The 19,238-nt window shown below is 32.8% G+C and overlaps 1 protein-coding gene and 1 long non-coding RNA gene across 3 annotated transcripts; both read left to right on the top strand.

Moving 5' to 3' along the window:
• Nucleotides 1-315: 315 nt before the first annotated feature.
• LOC134277730 (uncharacterized) lies at nucleotides 316-18,640 on the top strand. The gene is made up of 3 exons (XR_009994323.1): nucleotides 316-366; nucleotides 9,064-9,204; nucleotides 18,618-18,640. It is a non-coding gene; the product is annotated as an uncharacterized LOC134277730 (long non-coding RNA).
• Nucleotides 4,567-6,804, top strand: LOC134277729 (uncharacterized). Of its 2 annotated transcripts, none has more exons than XM_062760046.1 (3): nucleotides 4,567-4,694; nucleotides 4,835-5,879; nucleotides 6,043-6,804. In XM_062760046.1, the coding sequence occupies exons 2-3, from the start codon at nucleotides 5,354-5,356 to the stop codon at nucleotides 6,627-6,629; spliced, it is 1,113 nt and encodes a 370-aa protein (XP_062616030.1). In that variant the 5' UTR covers nucleotides 4,567-4,694; nucleotides 4,835-5,353; the 3' UTR covers nucleotides 6,630-6,804. The 2 variants fall into 2 exon arrangements, with proteins under 2 accessions (XP_062616030.1, XP_062616029.1); XM_062760045.1 differs by having other exon boundaries at nucleotides 4,588-4,690; nucleotides 4,830-5,879.
• Nucleotides 18,641-19,238: the final 598 nt, after the last annotated feature.

Consider the following 19,238-nt stretch of genomic DNA (forward strand, 5'->3'; position numbering starts at 1 on the left):
CCTTGCAATGTTTTAAACTGGTAAGACCTGGGTACCATTCTTCGAAATTTAAAAACTAAAATATTTGTTTCACGTTTTGCAGGAGAAACAAGTGCTGGGAAAACATCACTGATAAATTGCCTTCTTGGTGAAAAGATATTTGTGGCTAGCAATATGGCGAATACGAGTAAAATATATAGAATTCGTAATTCCGAAAAGTTAGCTTGCAAATACTACACAAAACAAGATGAATTGAAAACAGAAGAAAACGTAAAAGATCTTAAAGAATTGAAAAAGTTAATAAAAAGAGGAATGGACGTTGGATCAGATGAAGACCTGAGGAAAATCTACTTTGTTGATGTCTTAATGCCATGTTCAGTACTAGAGGTGAGTGTTCAATTAATGAGCACTATAGTTAAGATGACTTAACACAACTCGTGTGTAAGATACACATTTTTTTTCTTTCTTTCTTGTCTGCTATTTAATCAATTAAATAATGTCAAGAATAAAATTTCTTGATTTTTTTCCTGAAGATAGCTTCTCCAATTAAACAATTTGAATACAAAAATTAATAGACATCAAGTTCAGCGTTTATTTTATATATCTGTTTTCCTGTTTTCTTTGCTATGTTAAAGACCGAAATGGAAATTGTGATCTTAGCAGCATATTGATATGTATTGCTTTAAAAAAAATATTTACAAAGTAACTGAATACATGTAGAAATAATAATATATAGCTATCCATAATGAATGGGACTAAACCGTACAAGGTACCAGTTATTTCGCTTTTATCAGCTATTTGTCAAGTGACTAGTATAAAAATAAAATTGTAAATCCGAATGTAGGAAATGAGGATAGTGCAAGGGTATACGCTTGTTTTTGAGGAAAATAAGATGTGTTTGTAAAACACTGATGCCCCCGTAAAGCAACATAGCGAAGGTTAAATTTTCTTGTACAAATGCAAGACAGAAATGTTGATACTGAAAGTCAGTCCTTCTCAAGAAATACAAAAGTGAAATATAAAATCCTAGCACCGCTTGTTCAAAAGTTATGTCCAAAGTTAACGTTTTTTGAAGGTAGGTCAAACTCTGGGTTCAAGATCAGAGGGACAGGATTATGGTTTCTAAAGAAAGGCCTTACCACAAAGATTACATATGGGAAGTATGAAAAACTGTGTTCTAACCCTTCATCAGTTTTTTCCAAGGTTAAGGTTTTTTAAAGTAGGTCAATATCCAAGGATTAAAGTTGATATCCAATGAAAAGTTCTTGTCACAAGGATTACATATGTGAAGTATGAAAGCCCTAACCCTTACAGTTCAAAAGGTATGGCCAAGGTTGAATTTATTTTAAAAGTAGGTCAATCTCCAGGGCAAGGTCAAAAGGTCAAGGTTGTTGGTATCAAATGAACTGTCTGGCCAAAAGGATAACATGTGTGAAGTATGAAGCCCGAACATACCTTTTTTTTTTTTTACACTTTTACCTTTTAACTTGTGGATATTAATCATTGGATATATTTTTTTCATATCCCACTGATGTGCTTTGCAATGTGCTTAAAAAAGATGTGAGTAGGAAGTGTGGATTCATTTTACAAAAAGTGCAGACATCGATAGTGATGTATTAAACATTATATTATTTTTCTCAGTTATTCCAAGCTCTCTGATCGGCTCAACTGATCAAGTTTATAACAGAATGAAGACTTGTGTTACTATTTAAAGATTCTGAAATGCATATCGCCCTGATGTGTCTAAAAATTGAAATAATTTTCTGTAGAATCACAATAGTGCTGGTTTCTCAATAGCTAATACACGGTATTTACGGTGTATGACTTAATGATTCTGAAGAAAAATCTTCCGCTCCTGTTTATAATTGTCATGTTCCATTATTATCGGTAAGAATGCTTCGAATAAAGCTCTGTTACAACCACTATTGAAATAACGACCACTATTGAAATAATTATATCAATAGTGGTTGAGGGTGCATTTCAATAGGAAACATAGATAGTAACCACTTATGAAATAATTATATCAATAGTTGTTGAGAGTGTATTTTAATAACACACATTGGTAATAACCATTATTGAAATACGACTACTATTGAAATAATTATATCAATAGTGGGTGAGATTCATTTCAATAACAAACATAGATTGCAACCACTATTGAAATAATGTACACTTTTGAAATAAAGATTTCAATATGGATTAAATTAGGATTTCAGTTTTGTAATATTATCAGCAACTATCAACATAAATATTTAAATCACTTTTGAAATTATAACTTTAATAACTATCTATACAATGTATGTCTTCATTTAAGGAGGCTAGGGGGGTCATTTAATTATTTTTATTTAACCACTAGATTTGACTTAAATTTTGGGATATGACTATCATTTGGCAAATAAAATTTCATAAATTTTATCTTTTAAATTTGATCATTTTATTTTATCTTTATGTGGAGCTCTTCTTCTAATTAAGATCAAAATAGTCTAAAAATGGCCACGACCACCTAGCCCTTAAAGGAAAGATGATACAACAAAAAATGAATTCCTGGATTAGTATAAATTTTTGTGGTTCGATTTCATTGAAAATGATGCAAAAAATAATCATAATAATAAATATATTTCCAGAATATAAAGAAATTGTAAACCTTCCTTATCAATTTACACACTTTAATTATTCATCTATATATTTGCCACCCATAATCTAATCTTTTTAAAATTTTGGATAAAAAATTAAAAATCACGCGATGAAACTTTTCATTCAATACTGGTCGTATTTCAATAGTGGTTGAAACCTATGGTCATCATATTGAAATGCTCTCTCACCCATTATTGAAATACTTATTTCAATATTGGTCGTATTTCAATACTGGTTGATATCTATGTTTGTCATTGAAATGCACTCTCAACCACTATTAATATAATTACTTCAATAGTGGTTGTATTTCAATAGTGGCTACTAACTATGTTTTCTATTGAAATGCACTTTCAACCACTATTGATATGATTACTTCAATAGCGGTTGTATTTCAATAGTGGTTACTATGTTTGCTATTGAAATGCACTCTCAACCACTATTATATAATTATTTCAATAGTGGTCGTTATTTCAATAGTGGTTGCAACAAAGCTCTAGTTATTATTTATGTTTTATATATTAAAACAGAAATGTTCTTTTCAAACATCGATACATAATATAATAAAAATTAGTTTATTCCCTGAATTATTCTGCCAGTATAAAGGAAACACAATAACATTAAACAGCTTAATTTTATTTTGATCTTAAGTCTCTTAGTGTTAAAAAATCACAAAAAAGAAAATTTTGGCTTGTTTCCATTAATTTCAAAATATGTTCTGCCAATCTCTGTTTCCATTATTTTCAAATTATAATTCCACCCTCCTATGATGTCATAGTTTTTTTCCCCAAAAAACTGTTATTAGTTTAAATCTATATCTAATAGAACAATATCTTCTGGAAGAATGCTTTACAATAGGTGTAATGATAAATATTTTTAAGAAAAAGAAATTAAAAATGCACATTTTCTTTATTTAATCAATTATTCAATCTTTAAAAAAGGGCAATAACTCCTTCTCAGGTCTATTTATTCAGGCATTTGCTTAATTGTACTTCTAATGTAAAATATTTTCTGATATATTCACTATTTAAAAGAATCTGATAAGTAGGAAGAATTAAGGAATTCAACATCAGAATTATGCATTTTAACCAGTTTTTACATATTTTTAGCTCTACTGGTCAGAGACCAGAAGAGCTTATGCGATAGTAATGCGTCCGGCGTCCGTCCGTCTGTCTGTCTGTCTGTCTGTCCGTCTGTCTGTCCGTCTGTCTGTAAACAATTTTTAAAAACGCTACTCCTCCTACAATTTTAGTCTGATTTCAGTATTACTTGGCACACAAGTAGACTACACTAAGATACATAGAATAGTGCATCGGTTTTTGATTTCGATGAACGGTGTTGCCATGGTTACTAAAAGTAGAATTTTCTGTGAAATTCCTTTAAAACGCTACTCCTTCTACAATTTTGGTCTGATTTCAATATAACTTGGCACAAAAGTAGACTACACTAAGATACATAGAATAGTGCATCGGTTTTTGATTTCAATGAACGGTGTTGCCATGGTTACTAAAAATAGAATTTTCTGTGAAATTCCTTTAAAACACTACTCCTTCTACAGTTTTGGTCTGATTTGAATATAACTTGGCACACAAGTAGACTACACTTAGATACATAGAATAGTGCATCGGTTTTTAATTTCAATGAACGGTGTTGCCATGGTTACTAAAAATAGAATTTTCTGTAAAATTCCTTTAAAACGCTACTCTTTCCTCAATTTTGGTCTGATTTCAATATAACTTGGCACACAAGTAGACTACACTAAGATACATGGAATAGTGCATCGGTTTTCAGGGATTTTCCACTGCCCCGTGTAGGGCCGAATTTCGGCCCCATTCCCAATCGCAAAAACCTACCTTTTTTCCCAAATTTTCCCCCTATTTTTCCCCTAAAATCATTTGCGTTTAAAATTCGGTCGGGATCGGAATTCTTACAAATATGCGGGATCGGAATTCTAAAAAAAAACGTACATCTGGCTAGTGCAGAAACGTGACATGTGAAAAATGAGCCACAATTCGAAATATTACAAAAAGACCTTGACGAAATGTAAAGGCAACAGGAGCCTAACGGAGTTTTTTTAAAAGTAAGTGACAAAGTAAAGAATATTTTCATGTTTTTCAAGCAATATGACAGCATAGTAAAAATGGCGTCGTTTCAAATTTCCTCGAAAACGAAACGAAATCTTACTAAGTTAAATTTACATATTTTACTTTTTTCCGTAGCTAAGGGTAATTGTGACGATGAGCTTCAATCAAACGAAATTCAAAATGAAGAAAATGAAACTGATAATGACAATCAAGCAGAAATTGAATGTGATGAAATTTCTGATGGTTCAGAAACAGAGTCGACCTCCGAGTCTCTTCAATGCAGTCAGGTTGATCAATCTCAGAAAGAAAGTCAAACAGATAGTGATTTAAGTGAAAATGATGACATAGGTGCCAAATCAGAATTACACGATAAACGATTATTTAATGCCAAGAAATACGAGGATATCTATAAATGGCTATATTTCAGCCATTCAAAATGGGGGTATTTATGCAAATACTGCGAAATATTTTCATCTACACCTGATCAACTGGGGTCTTCTAGAAAATTCATAGAGGAAGGCGTCAGTTTAGGCACTCACCCTACACGTAAATTTCAGAAACATGAAGAGAGCAAAAGACACCAACATGCTCTTCTAAAGCATGCATCAGCTGTCACCAGTAAAAGTAATAGATCTACTTTATTGAATATCTGGAGCTCAATGACTGATGAAAATTCCAAAAGTAAAATGGATAATAGAAATTATCTTGAGAAACTATTTAAATGCGCCTACTTTATGATCAGGAAGAAGTGGGCTTTAACAGAAAATTTTGAAGATTTTGTGCGTTTCGTTGGTCAGGTAGGATGCCAAGAAATCCAGAGATATCTAGAAAATGACCCTAAAATAACTTACCTGTCATCAAAATCAGTATCAGACATTTTGAAAGCTTTAAGTGATGCAGTAGAAGAAAAAGAGTTGGAATCATTGAGGAATGCTCCTTACTTTGCCCTCTTAGCAGACGAAAGCACGGACGAAGCAAATAGAACCCAGTTTGCCCTCTTGGCCCTCTGGCCCTCTGAGGGGAAGTTTGAAGGTCGCTACTTAGGTCTCATCAATGTGAAAAAAACAGATGCTCAGAGTCTTCTGGAGGCAATTCAGCAGTTTTTTTTAGCCAAAGATCTAGATTTTGAGAAAGTTCGATTCACAGCATTTGATGGTACTAATACAATGAGTGGTGAAATATCAGGTATGTTTAATTTAAATCATTTAAATAATTCTTCTTTCTTAAAGTACCTTTCATTTTGTAATTTTAAAAATAAGATTCTAGTTTTGATGAAAATCTGAAAAAAATAAAATGACAGACTATTTAATTATATTAATTTAATTATTTATAAATTTATAAATTTTAGGTTTACAGAGAAGAGTACGACATATTTCTCCGCATTGTTTATACATTAATTGTCGAAATCACCGACTTGCTTTGTGCTTAAAACACCTTATGCCTACATATTCATCCTTGAAAGATGTTGATAGTGTTCTTTTGTCTCTCTGGAAGTTATTTGAACACTCACTTCGCAGACTCACAATGTTCCAAGACCTTCAAGAGATGTATGGTATGAAGTCTTATGCACTAGTCAAAGCTGTGTCTACTCGATGGTTATCTCATGAGAAAGCTTGTAGCAGAGTTATTGACAGGTATGGGACAATAATAGACATTTTAGATGAGATTTATGATGAAAAGAAACAACCTGAAGTATACGGAATTCGCTTTTGCTTGACACAGCAAAATACCGTTGCCATGATGATGTTACTGTGTGATGTGCTGAAACCCTTGTCACACTTGAGTGTGTATTTACAAGGAGAGTATGTAAATTTCACACACATTGGCACACATGTCAGACATGCAACTGATACTCTCCATGACATTATACAAAAACTGCAAGGACCACAAATTGATCCTGAGCTTAAGTTTTCCAAGATTCAGGAGTTTTTTTGATGAAATCACTGACAGAACACAGTTGGCCATGAGACGTAGAAATCTTCATCACACAACTCCAGATGACTTCTTAAGAACCATAGGAGTCCCATTCATTTATTTATTGATTGCTGAAGTGTAAGATGCATTTAGATGTAAACCAGTTTTGCAAGCACTAGGAATACTAGACCCTAGAAACTTACCACAGAATATACAAGAAATCCCTGGCTTTGGAGATGTAAGCATCTGATAAGCTTATTTAAGTTCTTCTTTTATAATTAAATTTTAATTGTAAATGAACTATTTAATTTCTATTAATATCAATCAACTATTTAATTTCTATTAATATCAATCAATCAGAAAGGATTTTATAATAATGTTTAATGAATTGTAAAGGTTGAAATGGACAGGATAGCCAATTTTTATGGAAATCCAAAGGAAGACACATTTCAGAACCATGTCACAAGATGTTGCAGTGACCTGAATGCACCTGTCCAGGTGTGTGCAGAGTATAAAGCATTCAAGCATCAGATGCTTATTATGAGGTAATTTTTTCAAGTTCATTTATAATTAATATCAAATTTTTTCAATGTTATTACTCATAAACAAATTATTTCAAATTATTTTTGATTAGTGTAATATCTAATTTTTTTAAGTTTACTTTTATATATATCAAGATTCATTTTCCCAATGTTTCTTACATTTACTAACTTATTTTAGTTTTTGATTTAAACTTTTTTTTTTGTTTGTTTCTGTAAGTTGGTAACACATTGACAACTTTTTGATTTCAATTCAGCATTCATCCCTGAAAAAAAACCTAAGCCTAACAAACAGGTAACTTTTATGGAAAATGTAATTTATATATCTTGACTGGAATAATATCTAAGGAGAATAGCATGTATATTTAAAACTTACTCATATTGAATTTTTCATAAATTCTTTGCTAAACGTCTGTATTTTAAGGAACCTTAAATGATTTTGATACTGATTCATTGATTATATTTCATGATTATAGTGATATTGATATCTATATCTAATATGTTGATAGTTATTATATCATTCTTAAATTACTTTTAGATCAAGGGGCATCGATTCACCTTTGGAACAGTACCAACATATGAGAGAGGACCCAATCTTGAGAAACAGTTTCCCAAATATGATGCATCTTCTTGGACTGGCCCTTACAGTTCCATCAATGACAGCAGCTGTTGAAAGATCTTTCAGTTTAATGAACTTGCTGTGCACAACCTTGAGAAATAGACTGACTAATTCTTCATTGGATCATTTAATGAGACTTTGCAGTTCTTCCTTAAATGATGATGAATTAAATCAGGAAATCTTGAACCGAGCAATCACACTTTTTATAACACAAAAGAATAGAATGGTTAAATTTTAATATATTGTTTTGACAATAAACTTTATTCTGACTCACTAACAGTGTTTAATTTTAATTTTCTTGAAATGTAGTCTTACATTAGCATATCAGAATTTCCCAATTTTTGATAAAACGTCGTAAAATTCCCAATTGCAAGGGCCCGGGCCCCATTCCCAAATTGGTGTGGAAAATCCCTGGTTTTTGATTTCAATGAACGGTGTTGCCATGGTTACTAAAAATAGAATTTTCTGTGAAATTCCTTTAAAACGCTACTCCTTCTACAGTTTTGGTCCGATTTCAATATAACTTTGCACACAAGTAGAAAACACTAAGATACATAGAATAGTGCATGGGTTTTTGATTTCGATGAACGGTGTTGCCATGGTTATTAAAAATAGAATTTTCTGTGAAATTCCTTTAAAACGCTACTCCTTCTACAGTTTTAGTTTGATTTCAAAATAAGTTGGCACACAAGTAGACTACACAATGATACATAAAATAGTGCAATGGTTTTTGATAAGTACAAACCAGTAGAGCTACAGTCTCGACAGAGACTTCTGGTTCATAATACTGTTCACGAAAAGTGTGAGATTTTTTTGATGTTGTCTTGCACTTCAGTTTATTTATGTTTCGCATCTAAAATTGTATGGTGACCTATACATTTTTTGCAATAATTTGAAAATTAAAATTATGTTAATTGAAAATAAATGCAGTTTTTATACTTTGAACCATTAAAATTGTGAGGGTGGAAACACCTTTATTTGGTTAATCCATAGATATATCGACTTCAGAGAAAAGTAATCGACCTCGAACTTCGTGCTCGGTAGATATGCTTTTCTGTAAGGTCGATATATCTATGGATCGACCTCATGAAAGGACTGTTTTTACATATTATAAAATAATCGCCAATGATTTGTTCTTGGATATGATGTTATCAAACTCGTTGTGCATCTAAAAAAATAATAACCACCTTTATCGTTAAATACACACAACTCGTTGGATAAAAATCCTACCCAGCAACAAATTATGGTTTTAATTATGTTCATAAATATATATAAAATTTTATTAATACGTTTATAGGGCAGTGTGATCCTTGTTGATACACCAGGAATCGGAGAAAGTAAAGAACTTGACCAGATTCTGCTGGATTTTTTACCTGATGCAGTGTCATTTATATTTGTTGTTAATGCCAGGAATGCCGGTGGGGTTCAACAGGGGAGGGTAATTATTTTAAAATTAGACGCTACTAACATGAGATAAAGTTTGTGTATGTTTAAATATTAATTTTAGATATCACTAAAGAGTAACGAAAAATGTACCTAATGATAAGAAAAATTGGATATCTTTTTCAGGCCTTAAATGAAATATATGGAGATAACGAACAATATTCAAGCTCAAAAGTCTATTTAACAATACAAAATAGGAGCAGAGCAAACACGGTCCTTTAAAAATCAGAGGTGGGATCGGGTGCCATGAAGAAGTGAGTATCTCCTGCCGACTGGTCACATCCGCCGTGTGCTCCTTATCCTTGATTGGGAAATAAGAAAATCCTCGACATTATACTGTGTAAGTAATGGCTTAACAATTAGTATGAAAAATGTCTGTCAGTATTTTTCTTAATGATAAATTGTACTTGCTGACAAGGTCATTGTGTCGACCACAGAATTTACGAAATGCTGATATTCTTGTTTCGTCAACTTGTTTGTGAATAATTTACCTCGTTCTAGAAATTGTTCATACGTAGAACGTGTTCTTGCATTTTGAATCAACTGAGAGAAATAAATATCCCGTATGCAGATGATGAAGGCATATTGTTGGATAAGTAAGGGAAGTTTAAAATTAAAAAGTTAAAATCATCAAATTATTTAATCATTACTGTTAAATAAATATCATCACAACATTTTCAAATTTCAAAAGTTAAATCCAATAAAATGTTTTTGAATGCCCATTGATGATATCGCAATGTGCCGAATCCCTTTGATTTTATTTTAATTAGACTCTTCTTATATGAAATTTATATAAAAAAAGAGAATTTTTTTTAATAAAAGTGGGTCAAATTGCAAGATTAAAGTATACCATTCGAAAGATATAGTTACAAGGAATAAACAGCTGTGATATGAAAGACGTAGCATCAACAATTCAAAACATTTGGTCAACATTAATCTTATTTAAAATTGAGCCAAAGGTCATACTTGTTGGTGCCAAAGAAAATTTTTATTATACGATATAAACATGTGAATTTTGAGAACCGTTGCTCCAACTATAAATTCAGTATTTATAAACAAGTTTTTGGTGACTAACAGACAGACAGGTTGACAGATGCCAATTTCTGTGATTCCTGTTGTCTTTTTGGCAGTGGACTTAAAAATATTGAGATTTTTAATTGCGGCAATGTAAATAAGAATTTTAAGTTATTTTAATGACAATAACAACACGATCTTTTATACGAGGGTTGTCAAAAAGTTCGTGGACAAATGCTTAATTCTTTTAATTAAGTCTGCAATGACAAACATGAATGATAATATCTTAATATAGACCATGATTGTTTGGATGACTTGGTTCATTGAATGTAACTCCGAGCTCAAACTCAAGACATATGTTTATTCAATATGGCGCTAAAACTACAGATCCAACGTTCCAACTCGTATATAAAAATGTTATACATGACTAGATAGATCGTACGATAAGACATTTATCTAATAATGATTTAGTAAAAATTTTAGAAAAACAAAACAATGCACACTATTTTTTGAACGTTATAGGTGTAAATAATTTGTATATGCAAATGCACGGCCAAATCTGACGTAACGCTAAGAACAAAGGGCGGTATTAGTGGTAATCTGCCGCAAAATTTCCAATGTTTTAAACTTTTCTTTTTCATCTTTTGATGTTCAGCATTGGAGTAAGTAAGATGCGAACTAAATTCAACAGGTACAATGATGACGTAATTTTTCATTATGAAGTCACAAATACGCTCTAAACACGGAATGTTAGCTAAAATTCGTTGAAAAATGGTTTGAAATAAACGATCTTTCAAAAAATTAGACCCCTGCGCATGCAACAACCAATTTTATATTTTGCATGTAAGTTCTTTGGTACTTGTATTACTCATACAATTAAAATGGTGTTGGTTGTCACTTGCGCTCAATATGAATTTTGAAAAATTCAATACGAAAAAACGACATTTTACCAAACTGATTTTACTTGATATCGATGTTCGTGACACACATCTGACGCAAAATAGGATTAATTTTACAATTTAAATTATAACAATAGTCATTGGTAATCTTATATACATATAAGGTTAACGGTGATAAATAATAAACATTTCATGAATGGAAAATCTTTTGAAAACAAGGATTAAGTTGTATTGAAATACGCCACCTGCACTGATGCCATTTATTAAATGCACGTGCGTAGAACCCAATAACAGTACTGAAAAACGATACCAAAATCTCTCAAGATTAAATTAATTCCATAAAAATAACACGAAGATATTTTTTATTTTCAGAAATATATTTTAAAAATTTTCCCTACGAGTAGTGAAACTGGATTCTCTTTAATTATTATTACACAATGTACATGTTATGTAGCCTATATGTAATATTGTATGCGTGTGTTTTAAATGTATCTCTTTGAATAAATATAACAGCAACATTAAATAAAATATACAATAAAATAGTATTATAAAAAGTTTTACAATAAATATAAAATTTGAAATAATGCAGACATAGCCTTCAAAATATGGACATTTTACATGTAAAATCACTTTACTGTATCCAGCCGTTAGTTGTGAAAAATATTATGTAAAACTGTCATACTTATATTTGATAGACGTTAAACATTAAAATCCTAATTAAAAAAAGAATCTCTTTTCAAGAAAAAAAAATCCCGATATCTATGTATAGTGTCCACACTAACAGCGTCGCCCTTGCCCATTGCACTGCACACAGGTACTTGTGAACAGGACCCCTCCTCACCCACCCACCCTACACACCATGAGCTCATTGGACTTTTCTTTAGCAAATTATATTTATAACACTTATTCATCATGTGTACAATAAGTAAAAATCGTAACCCTCCCCCAAATAATCGATCCACAGTCTCTCTTATACTGTAAAGTGATGTATGTTTTGTGGAGCTGGTGGGGGCTTCTCTCAAAAAGTATCTGTGGGATTTTTACCTGTTTCATTAGTATATATGCAGTTGGTTGATCGGCGGTGGGTGCAACTCTTTTGAAGTATGTTTATAAAAATTAAAAGCATTTAAATAAATTCAATATTTATCCGATATTGCTCAGCGATATCCACCAGTTAACTGGGCTCCCCCAGGGCATGGTCTAAGCTCTTCAAGTCAGGGATCCCCCGTTTTCATCCTTGGGATTTTTAAGATTTAATTGTTAAAGATTTTCAGTAAAGTTTCTAAAAGATGAAAAAATATGGACAAACCCCTCGGTGTTCGTTGTTACGAATGCAAACAGATTTTCTTTGAAAGAGATCTCCACGGAATGATTTAGGATATCTCTGTTGGCTTCTTAATATATTTGCTGTGTCTACCTTGTAAGGTAAAAACTGCGAGTGTGTTGTATAACTAATCATATCCACAAACAATACATCTTTTCAATTAAATTGATACGTATATGTATATGCAAAATTCGTCTCTTAAATAACGGTACGTATAGATCTGCGCTTTATATTGCTCCGAAACGTACTATGCAATATCGATTCATGCAGTCGAATACAATTGAAACACAATCACTTTTTAATCGAAGTGCATGCAGACAGATAGCCAACAACTATACTTTTTAAAATTTAGGTATCGGATCCAAATATTATTTTTTTTCAGTTGTAAAACAGATAAAAACCAAAACATGTATATCTTAATTTAACTTTATTTTTCTGTGGTATTTTCATCTATAACCTAGACAAACAATTCCGATTTGATAGGGGAATACGCTGAATGTGCCCCCCCCCCCCATTATGTGTTCACAATTTATAACAATTCCATAAATTGTTCATGTAGTACATACCCAGTATAACAAATATGATAAAAAGAATTTGAACTTCATTTATTTTTTTTCGTATATGTTTATGACAAGGAGGGATCCAGGAATTTTGCCAATAGCGGGAGGGGAGCATATAAAGCAAAATGAAACATGTACATTAAGAAATTCCTTTTTACTGCGCTCTGCATTTTTTAAGAAACGGGTCAGAATTTTTCTAACCAAGAAAATTTTCCAACACTCTAAAACGTGGAAAACCCCGTTTGAAGGGTGCAGGCTTGTGACAAACAAACTGACATACATTTTTATATATAAATCTATAAATGTATGCAAATGCTACTTATAAGCATTTACCTGGAACAAAAAAATAAACACAACTTAATAATGCACTTCGCTTAGCTTTAATATAGAAAAACATGTGCATTGATATATCCCTATAAATAAATAGGATGGGGGGGGGGGGGGGCTTTATATGTAAATTCGGTGTATTCCCATCTCACTACGCAGCTAGATAGAGATAATCACAAATTATCATATGCTAAAATATTAAAAACAACAGAAACTTTAACATTGACCTTTATTAAGGAGTATGCGATTTCTGATGACGCCTAGCTAGCATATTAAAATAATGACGTCGCGTCTTGATTTTTTCGTAAAATTTCGTCTTCTGCTATATATGAAAGGTGCAGTATTGAGTGTTATTTTTTCAAAACATACATTTGAGTCATATATATAAATTATATACCATTTAGTTTAAAAATCCTAGGCTTTTTAGAATGTTTTGAATGGAGCAGATATGAAACGCGGCATTTTTGGGGCAATACCGCACTTTGTTCTTTTCATTATTATAACGTTATAATTAAGGATTTTGATTTTTTATCTCAAGTTCATGTACATACGGTTATTTTTTTATGCCACATTTCCAAGTGTATGCAATACCATATAGGGGACGACCATTTGATTCTGAAGGGGGGGACTGGCAGATTTTGGAAATAAATAATCAGTCCCTGAAAATGTAGAAAATAAATAATCTGTCCTCCTCTTCAAAGAAAAAAAATAATCTTACCTTGACTTATGAGATTTAAATATTGTGAAATACATTTTTATTTCCGTGTAATTTAACCTCAGAATCTTCAATTCAGCATTTTTTTGTCTCGCTTCGCTCGCCATTTTAGAACCAAATAATATTTAAAATCAGATTATCAGACTGGATACATGTAGTCAGTTGATCAACATTACAATGTGCATTCAGTAGATGTGATGGATCACTTTAAATACAAGCAAATTCTTAAACAACACAAAAGATAAATTTTCTTGTCAAAGAATTATACTTTCCGATAAATTAATACAAAGTATACAGTGGCGGATTTAAGAAAGGCATACATGTGTTTGACCCCTCTCCTAAAATTTCAAATAATGATATGAATTATATTAATATTGCCATACTTTAGTACAATACCAATATTTTTGTGCATAGTTTAACTCTTAAAATCCACAAAAACCCAAGAGCTTCAGGGGGCTTCGCCCCCTGGGCCACCTTCATTTACAGTAAATTATAACTAGTATTTATTATGTCATACCTTTGGCTACATAATTGTGCCTGGTTTTACTCTTAAAATACACAAAAACTCACCCGCTTAATCCAAATTATGATCTGACCAATATATTAATAATGTCATACTTTGCTACATAATAACCAATACCACGATAACTGTCCTGGTTTTACTCTTACAATACCCGAAAACCCAAGAGCTTCACGGAAATATCCCTCCCTTGGCTTCCACAAGTGCTTCGCCCAGGACCAACTGGGGCCCCAGACCTCTTGCCTGAACGACGTTATAAACGCCCCCATCCTGAATCCGCCTATGGTAAATAAACGATTAGTCGTTCAGAATCAATCGATCAATGTACCGTAATGTAACGTGTCGAGCGGAATAATAAACAGCAATGGGGGACCGTACCTTGTCGATTCAAGGTTTTGGGGGATGATTTCCAATATAATATAATTTTTCTTAATAAATGATTGACAAATGATTACAAAGGCCTGCAAAATATACAAATAAATGGCCAACCTTATCTATGTTAATAATCACGACGACAATATTCAAAGGTGAATCAAATAATTACAGATGATAAGGCAAATGGCAGTGGGTAGGCTATCCCTTACACTGGCCAACCTCGGACTGACACGTGTACTGCAGCCTTATTCAGGACACAGTCAGTACAAGTGACAGCCCTTCAACTGCCGTGCACACTGCTAGCCTTATTCAGGCAGACACACTGCACACAACAGCCTGGTTGCCATACGGTTCAACAATCTCAAGACGAATTACAGTTGAGGTAGCTAACCGCCGTTGCTGGTTAACCTCTGAGTGGCTTGCCACTCCAAAACATAACAGCCTTTATAAATTCACAATTTGTGTAGACTACACCTCATTAATTTTATAAGGTGGACTTCTTCTGTAAGCTAACTTTATTTTGTTAAGTCTCACTTACTGCTGTTATGGTTCGCACACGTCTTACTCTTAGCACAGCTTGCGCTGGATTGAACACTCTATAATGTGGATTCAGTCTTTATATACCTTTTAAAGAAGATGTTTACACCCGCAACCTAATGACTGAATCTATATGATAACAATATAAATTTCCGGAATATTACAGTAAGACAAAGAAGAAAATAAATAATCTGTCCTTGACAGGCACTTTCACACTTCTCTAACCGACGTTGCCGAACTATGTGGTCGAGTCGGAGATGACAGTTCGAACACTGCTTCCCTCGCCCACCATTATTAAAGCTATTTTGGTATTTGGCTTTCAGGGTCAGCAGATAATCTTTGGCGCTCAGGATTTTTGTGTTGATCGAGTCTATGTCTTCTTTCTTGCTATCAAGAGAATTATCTTATGGGGAGTTATAAGTAAATGAATCGCCTACAAACTTTAGAAATTCAGCTGTATTTGAAGGCCCATCAACAATGCTGACATATTTAACGCCAGTTATACCTACTATGATACTGACAGTAAAGTTCGTGTGACGCTTGTACCGAGTGAACTCAACACAACGTGTGCCATTTACCGAGTGACCGTAGTTGGGATTGCCGCTTTAAAGACTAACTCCCATCTCATCCATAAATTAAAAATTTAAAAAGGGTCAACATCCCCCCCCCCGCCATCACTTGTCCAGGGTTCTTGATTAACTATAGGATTCTTAAAATGGTAGTTTTCATTAACTACCCCCCCCCTATTTTTGAAAAACTTTTTTGTTATGTATTGAGATTTTTATTCAGAGGCCTGTTTTACCAACACCCTTCTGCAACTATTTTTCACAGTCCAATATAATCTCTTTCGCGTTATATTGCAAAAATATTGACGAATATGAGAGGAAAAACCTCTTCCCTGCCCAATTCTTAATTTTGAGTCCTTTGAAACTTCCTATTTATAATGATGATAACCATCATTCTACATTTTTGAGTTTTTTTTTCGGGTTTTCCTTTCCATCTATTCCTTCACCCCACTTTGAAATGATTAAGTTAAGTATCTGGAATAAATGGTGCTTTTAAAAAAGTCAATTATTACATGAGATTAGTTGGAAAAGTGAAAGAAAAAAAGGAGTTAGAGACGATTGTTCCTTGTTTCACCAGCTGTCTATATAATATACCGGTATATACCAAATGTTCCTTGTTTCACCAGCTGTCTATATAATATACCGGTATATACCAAATGTACATAAACTGTGTGAGTAGTGGGGCGCCTAGGAGAGGGGCTGGTGAAATTCATTTAAGTTTTTTTCCTATCATCATGTAAGTCAGGGACGGATAATTTTTTTGCATCTGTTTGACAAGCCAAAGATAAAGGTAAACTCCGTTTCGGGTGGGGATTGGGGGTTGGAAGTACTATCCAAGGACAGCTTATTTATATTTTTTGCTAGTCGAGGATAGATTACTAGTATTTTATTTTATTTTTTTTTCGAGAACAGTCTATTTATTTTCAAAATCTGCCAGACCATCTCTAGGAATCAGAAAATGCATGTGTAATTAGATTTAGGCTTTATAGACATAATAGGTGTCGAAACCGGGCGAGCAGAGACTGTGGGAGGAGGGGGGAGGTTCAAAGTTAGACTTAGTATAAACATTGAACATTGCTGCGTAATACCTACTACCTACAAAATAGGATTTTTGTGTTTGGAAAATACACATCCCTTGTTTTTGTTTTGTGTGTGTGTGTGTGTGTTTTTTTTTTCTCAGTATTTTTTTGGAGGTCTAAAAATATTTCTTACCCTTAGACCCGACTTTAATTTGCTTCCGACGCCCATGATAATTAGATATTTTCCGTCGTTTGGTATTAATTACCTTGTACATACAACATTCGTTAAAACTTAAAAATAAATTGAACTTCAATCGATAAGATTTGAAGGTAAATGGACACGTCTCCCCCGGCCTTCCCTCTTTATCTTTTCTCTCGAATATACGCATAAAGAGGGTATCCATTTTTCACCAGTATATTTTGTACAAAATTGCAACAATCTCAGCATGCATGACTTTGGTTGATACGCGTAACTAATAAGTCTAATGATCAATGAATCATGCACTACTCGACTTTTATACTTGTTCGCAAATATGAAAAAAGTAAATTTTGCGATAATAGAATAAAATAATCGACCAATTAAAATATTCGTAATGGACTGAAAAAAATCTTTACATTTTTAAATTCAAGGTTTAAAATAACTTTTTGTTATTCAATGTTAAAAAAACTTTAAACTTTGCAGGTAACAATCAAGAAAACGACATCGGGACTTTCTACTCCATTTTTTAAACCCCGAAAACAAGCTGTACGTTGCAGCTTACCTACTTTAGCGATCTCGGTTACGTCCTTTGATGTGGCGAGAATGTGACGTAGTATTTTAAGTTCCCGACAAGCAAAGCGTCAGCTCGTCACAGACAATGTAATCCTTTAGGTATTTTGCGATTTGCTCTATCTCATTTTCATCAAATTACAGTAGTTCTCCACTTGTTGAATTGTCTTCGAAATTGTACACACCGTTGAAAAATTGTATGCACAAATTATAAATCAATGAACTAAATAAAGACATTTTATAGTCTGACGTCAAACTATATTAAACATAACTGTGTTAATGGACGCTGTTACTTTTGTCTCTTTTTCTATTAAATTTTAGAAACACTTCTTTCGGGTTTCACTTAAAATTATTATCACAGTATATTTAGTAAACGATACCAAAAATTGTAGAAGATGACGATTAATTTTACCGCTTTATTTGCGAAACATTTATTTTTATTAAGATTTGGCTTGTTTTATGAAGAAAATCATCATTTTATTTAAACAATTTATTTAAAAGTGTATGGCATTTTGACCCTGTGTGCACCATCGGCGAATTTAAATGACCGCGATTAAAAAAATATCAAGTTCAACAATAAAAACCAAACTATTCACACAGTTTATATTTTGTTGAATAAATTGCAGTTGCATGTTTTGTTTGGCCGTTTTGTATAAATAAGGTTGTACATTTTAAGTAGAAAAGAACCACAAAAGGCAATAAGTATCAAGTCTAAAGAGCATGCAAAAACAATGAAGTTTTGTTCTCCCTCAAATAAATCAATTTTCCTTTTGTATTTAACAGTTGTTAGAAATTCTTACATCCATCAAGAATAATATTGAGAAAATGCCTTGCTTCGACCCGAAAGAAGCCCTTTTTGTCACCAATCAGTGGGATATAGTGGAAGAAGATATTGAAGATGATGATGACGAAGAATCAGAGGGTGGCAAAGAGAAAACGTGGAGAATAATCAAGGAAAAACTGAATAGAGGATGGCCGATTGATGAGGAAAACATTTTTAGGGTCTCCCTAAAGCAGGTAAATTCTAATTTTATGTACATATGCGTGTGTATTTTTGATTGATTGTATGCTGGTTGTCGTCTCTCCCGAGAAATTTTCACTCATATGGAAAATTCACCGTATACCGGTGAAGGGCTTCAAATTTAGACCTATACTTGGCACTCAGTCAAATTTTCACTCATATGGAGATTTCACCGTAATATACCGTTGAAGGGCTTCAAATTTAGACCTATACTCCGCACTCAGGCAAATTTTCACTCATATGGAGAATTCACCGTATACCAGAGAAGGGCTTCAAATTTAGACCTATATTCGGCACTCAGGGCAATTGAGCAAAAAGGGTTCTTTATCGTGTCAACGACTACTGCGACACGGGAACTATGTTTTTAAGGTCATATGCGAAAG

Source organism: Saccostrea cucullata, unplaced genomic scaffold (genome assembly GCF_032062105.1).
Source record: "Saccostrea cucullata isolate Sc308-1 unplaced genomic scaffold, CSIRO_AGI_Scuc_v1 ctg577, whole genome shotgun sequence".
Classification (NCBI taxonomy): domain Eukaryota; kingdom Metazoa; phylum Mollusca; class Bivalvia; order Ostreida; family Ostreidae; genus Saccostrea; species Saccostrea cuccullata.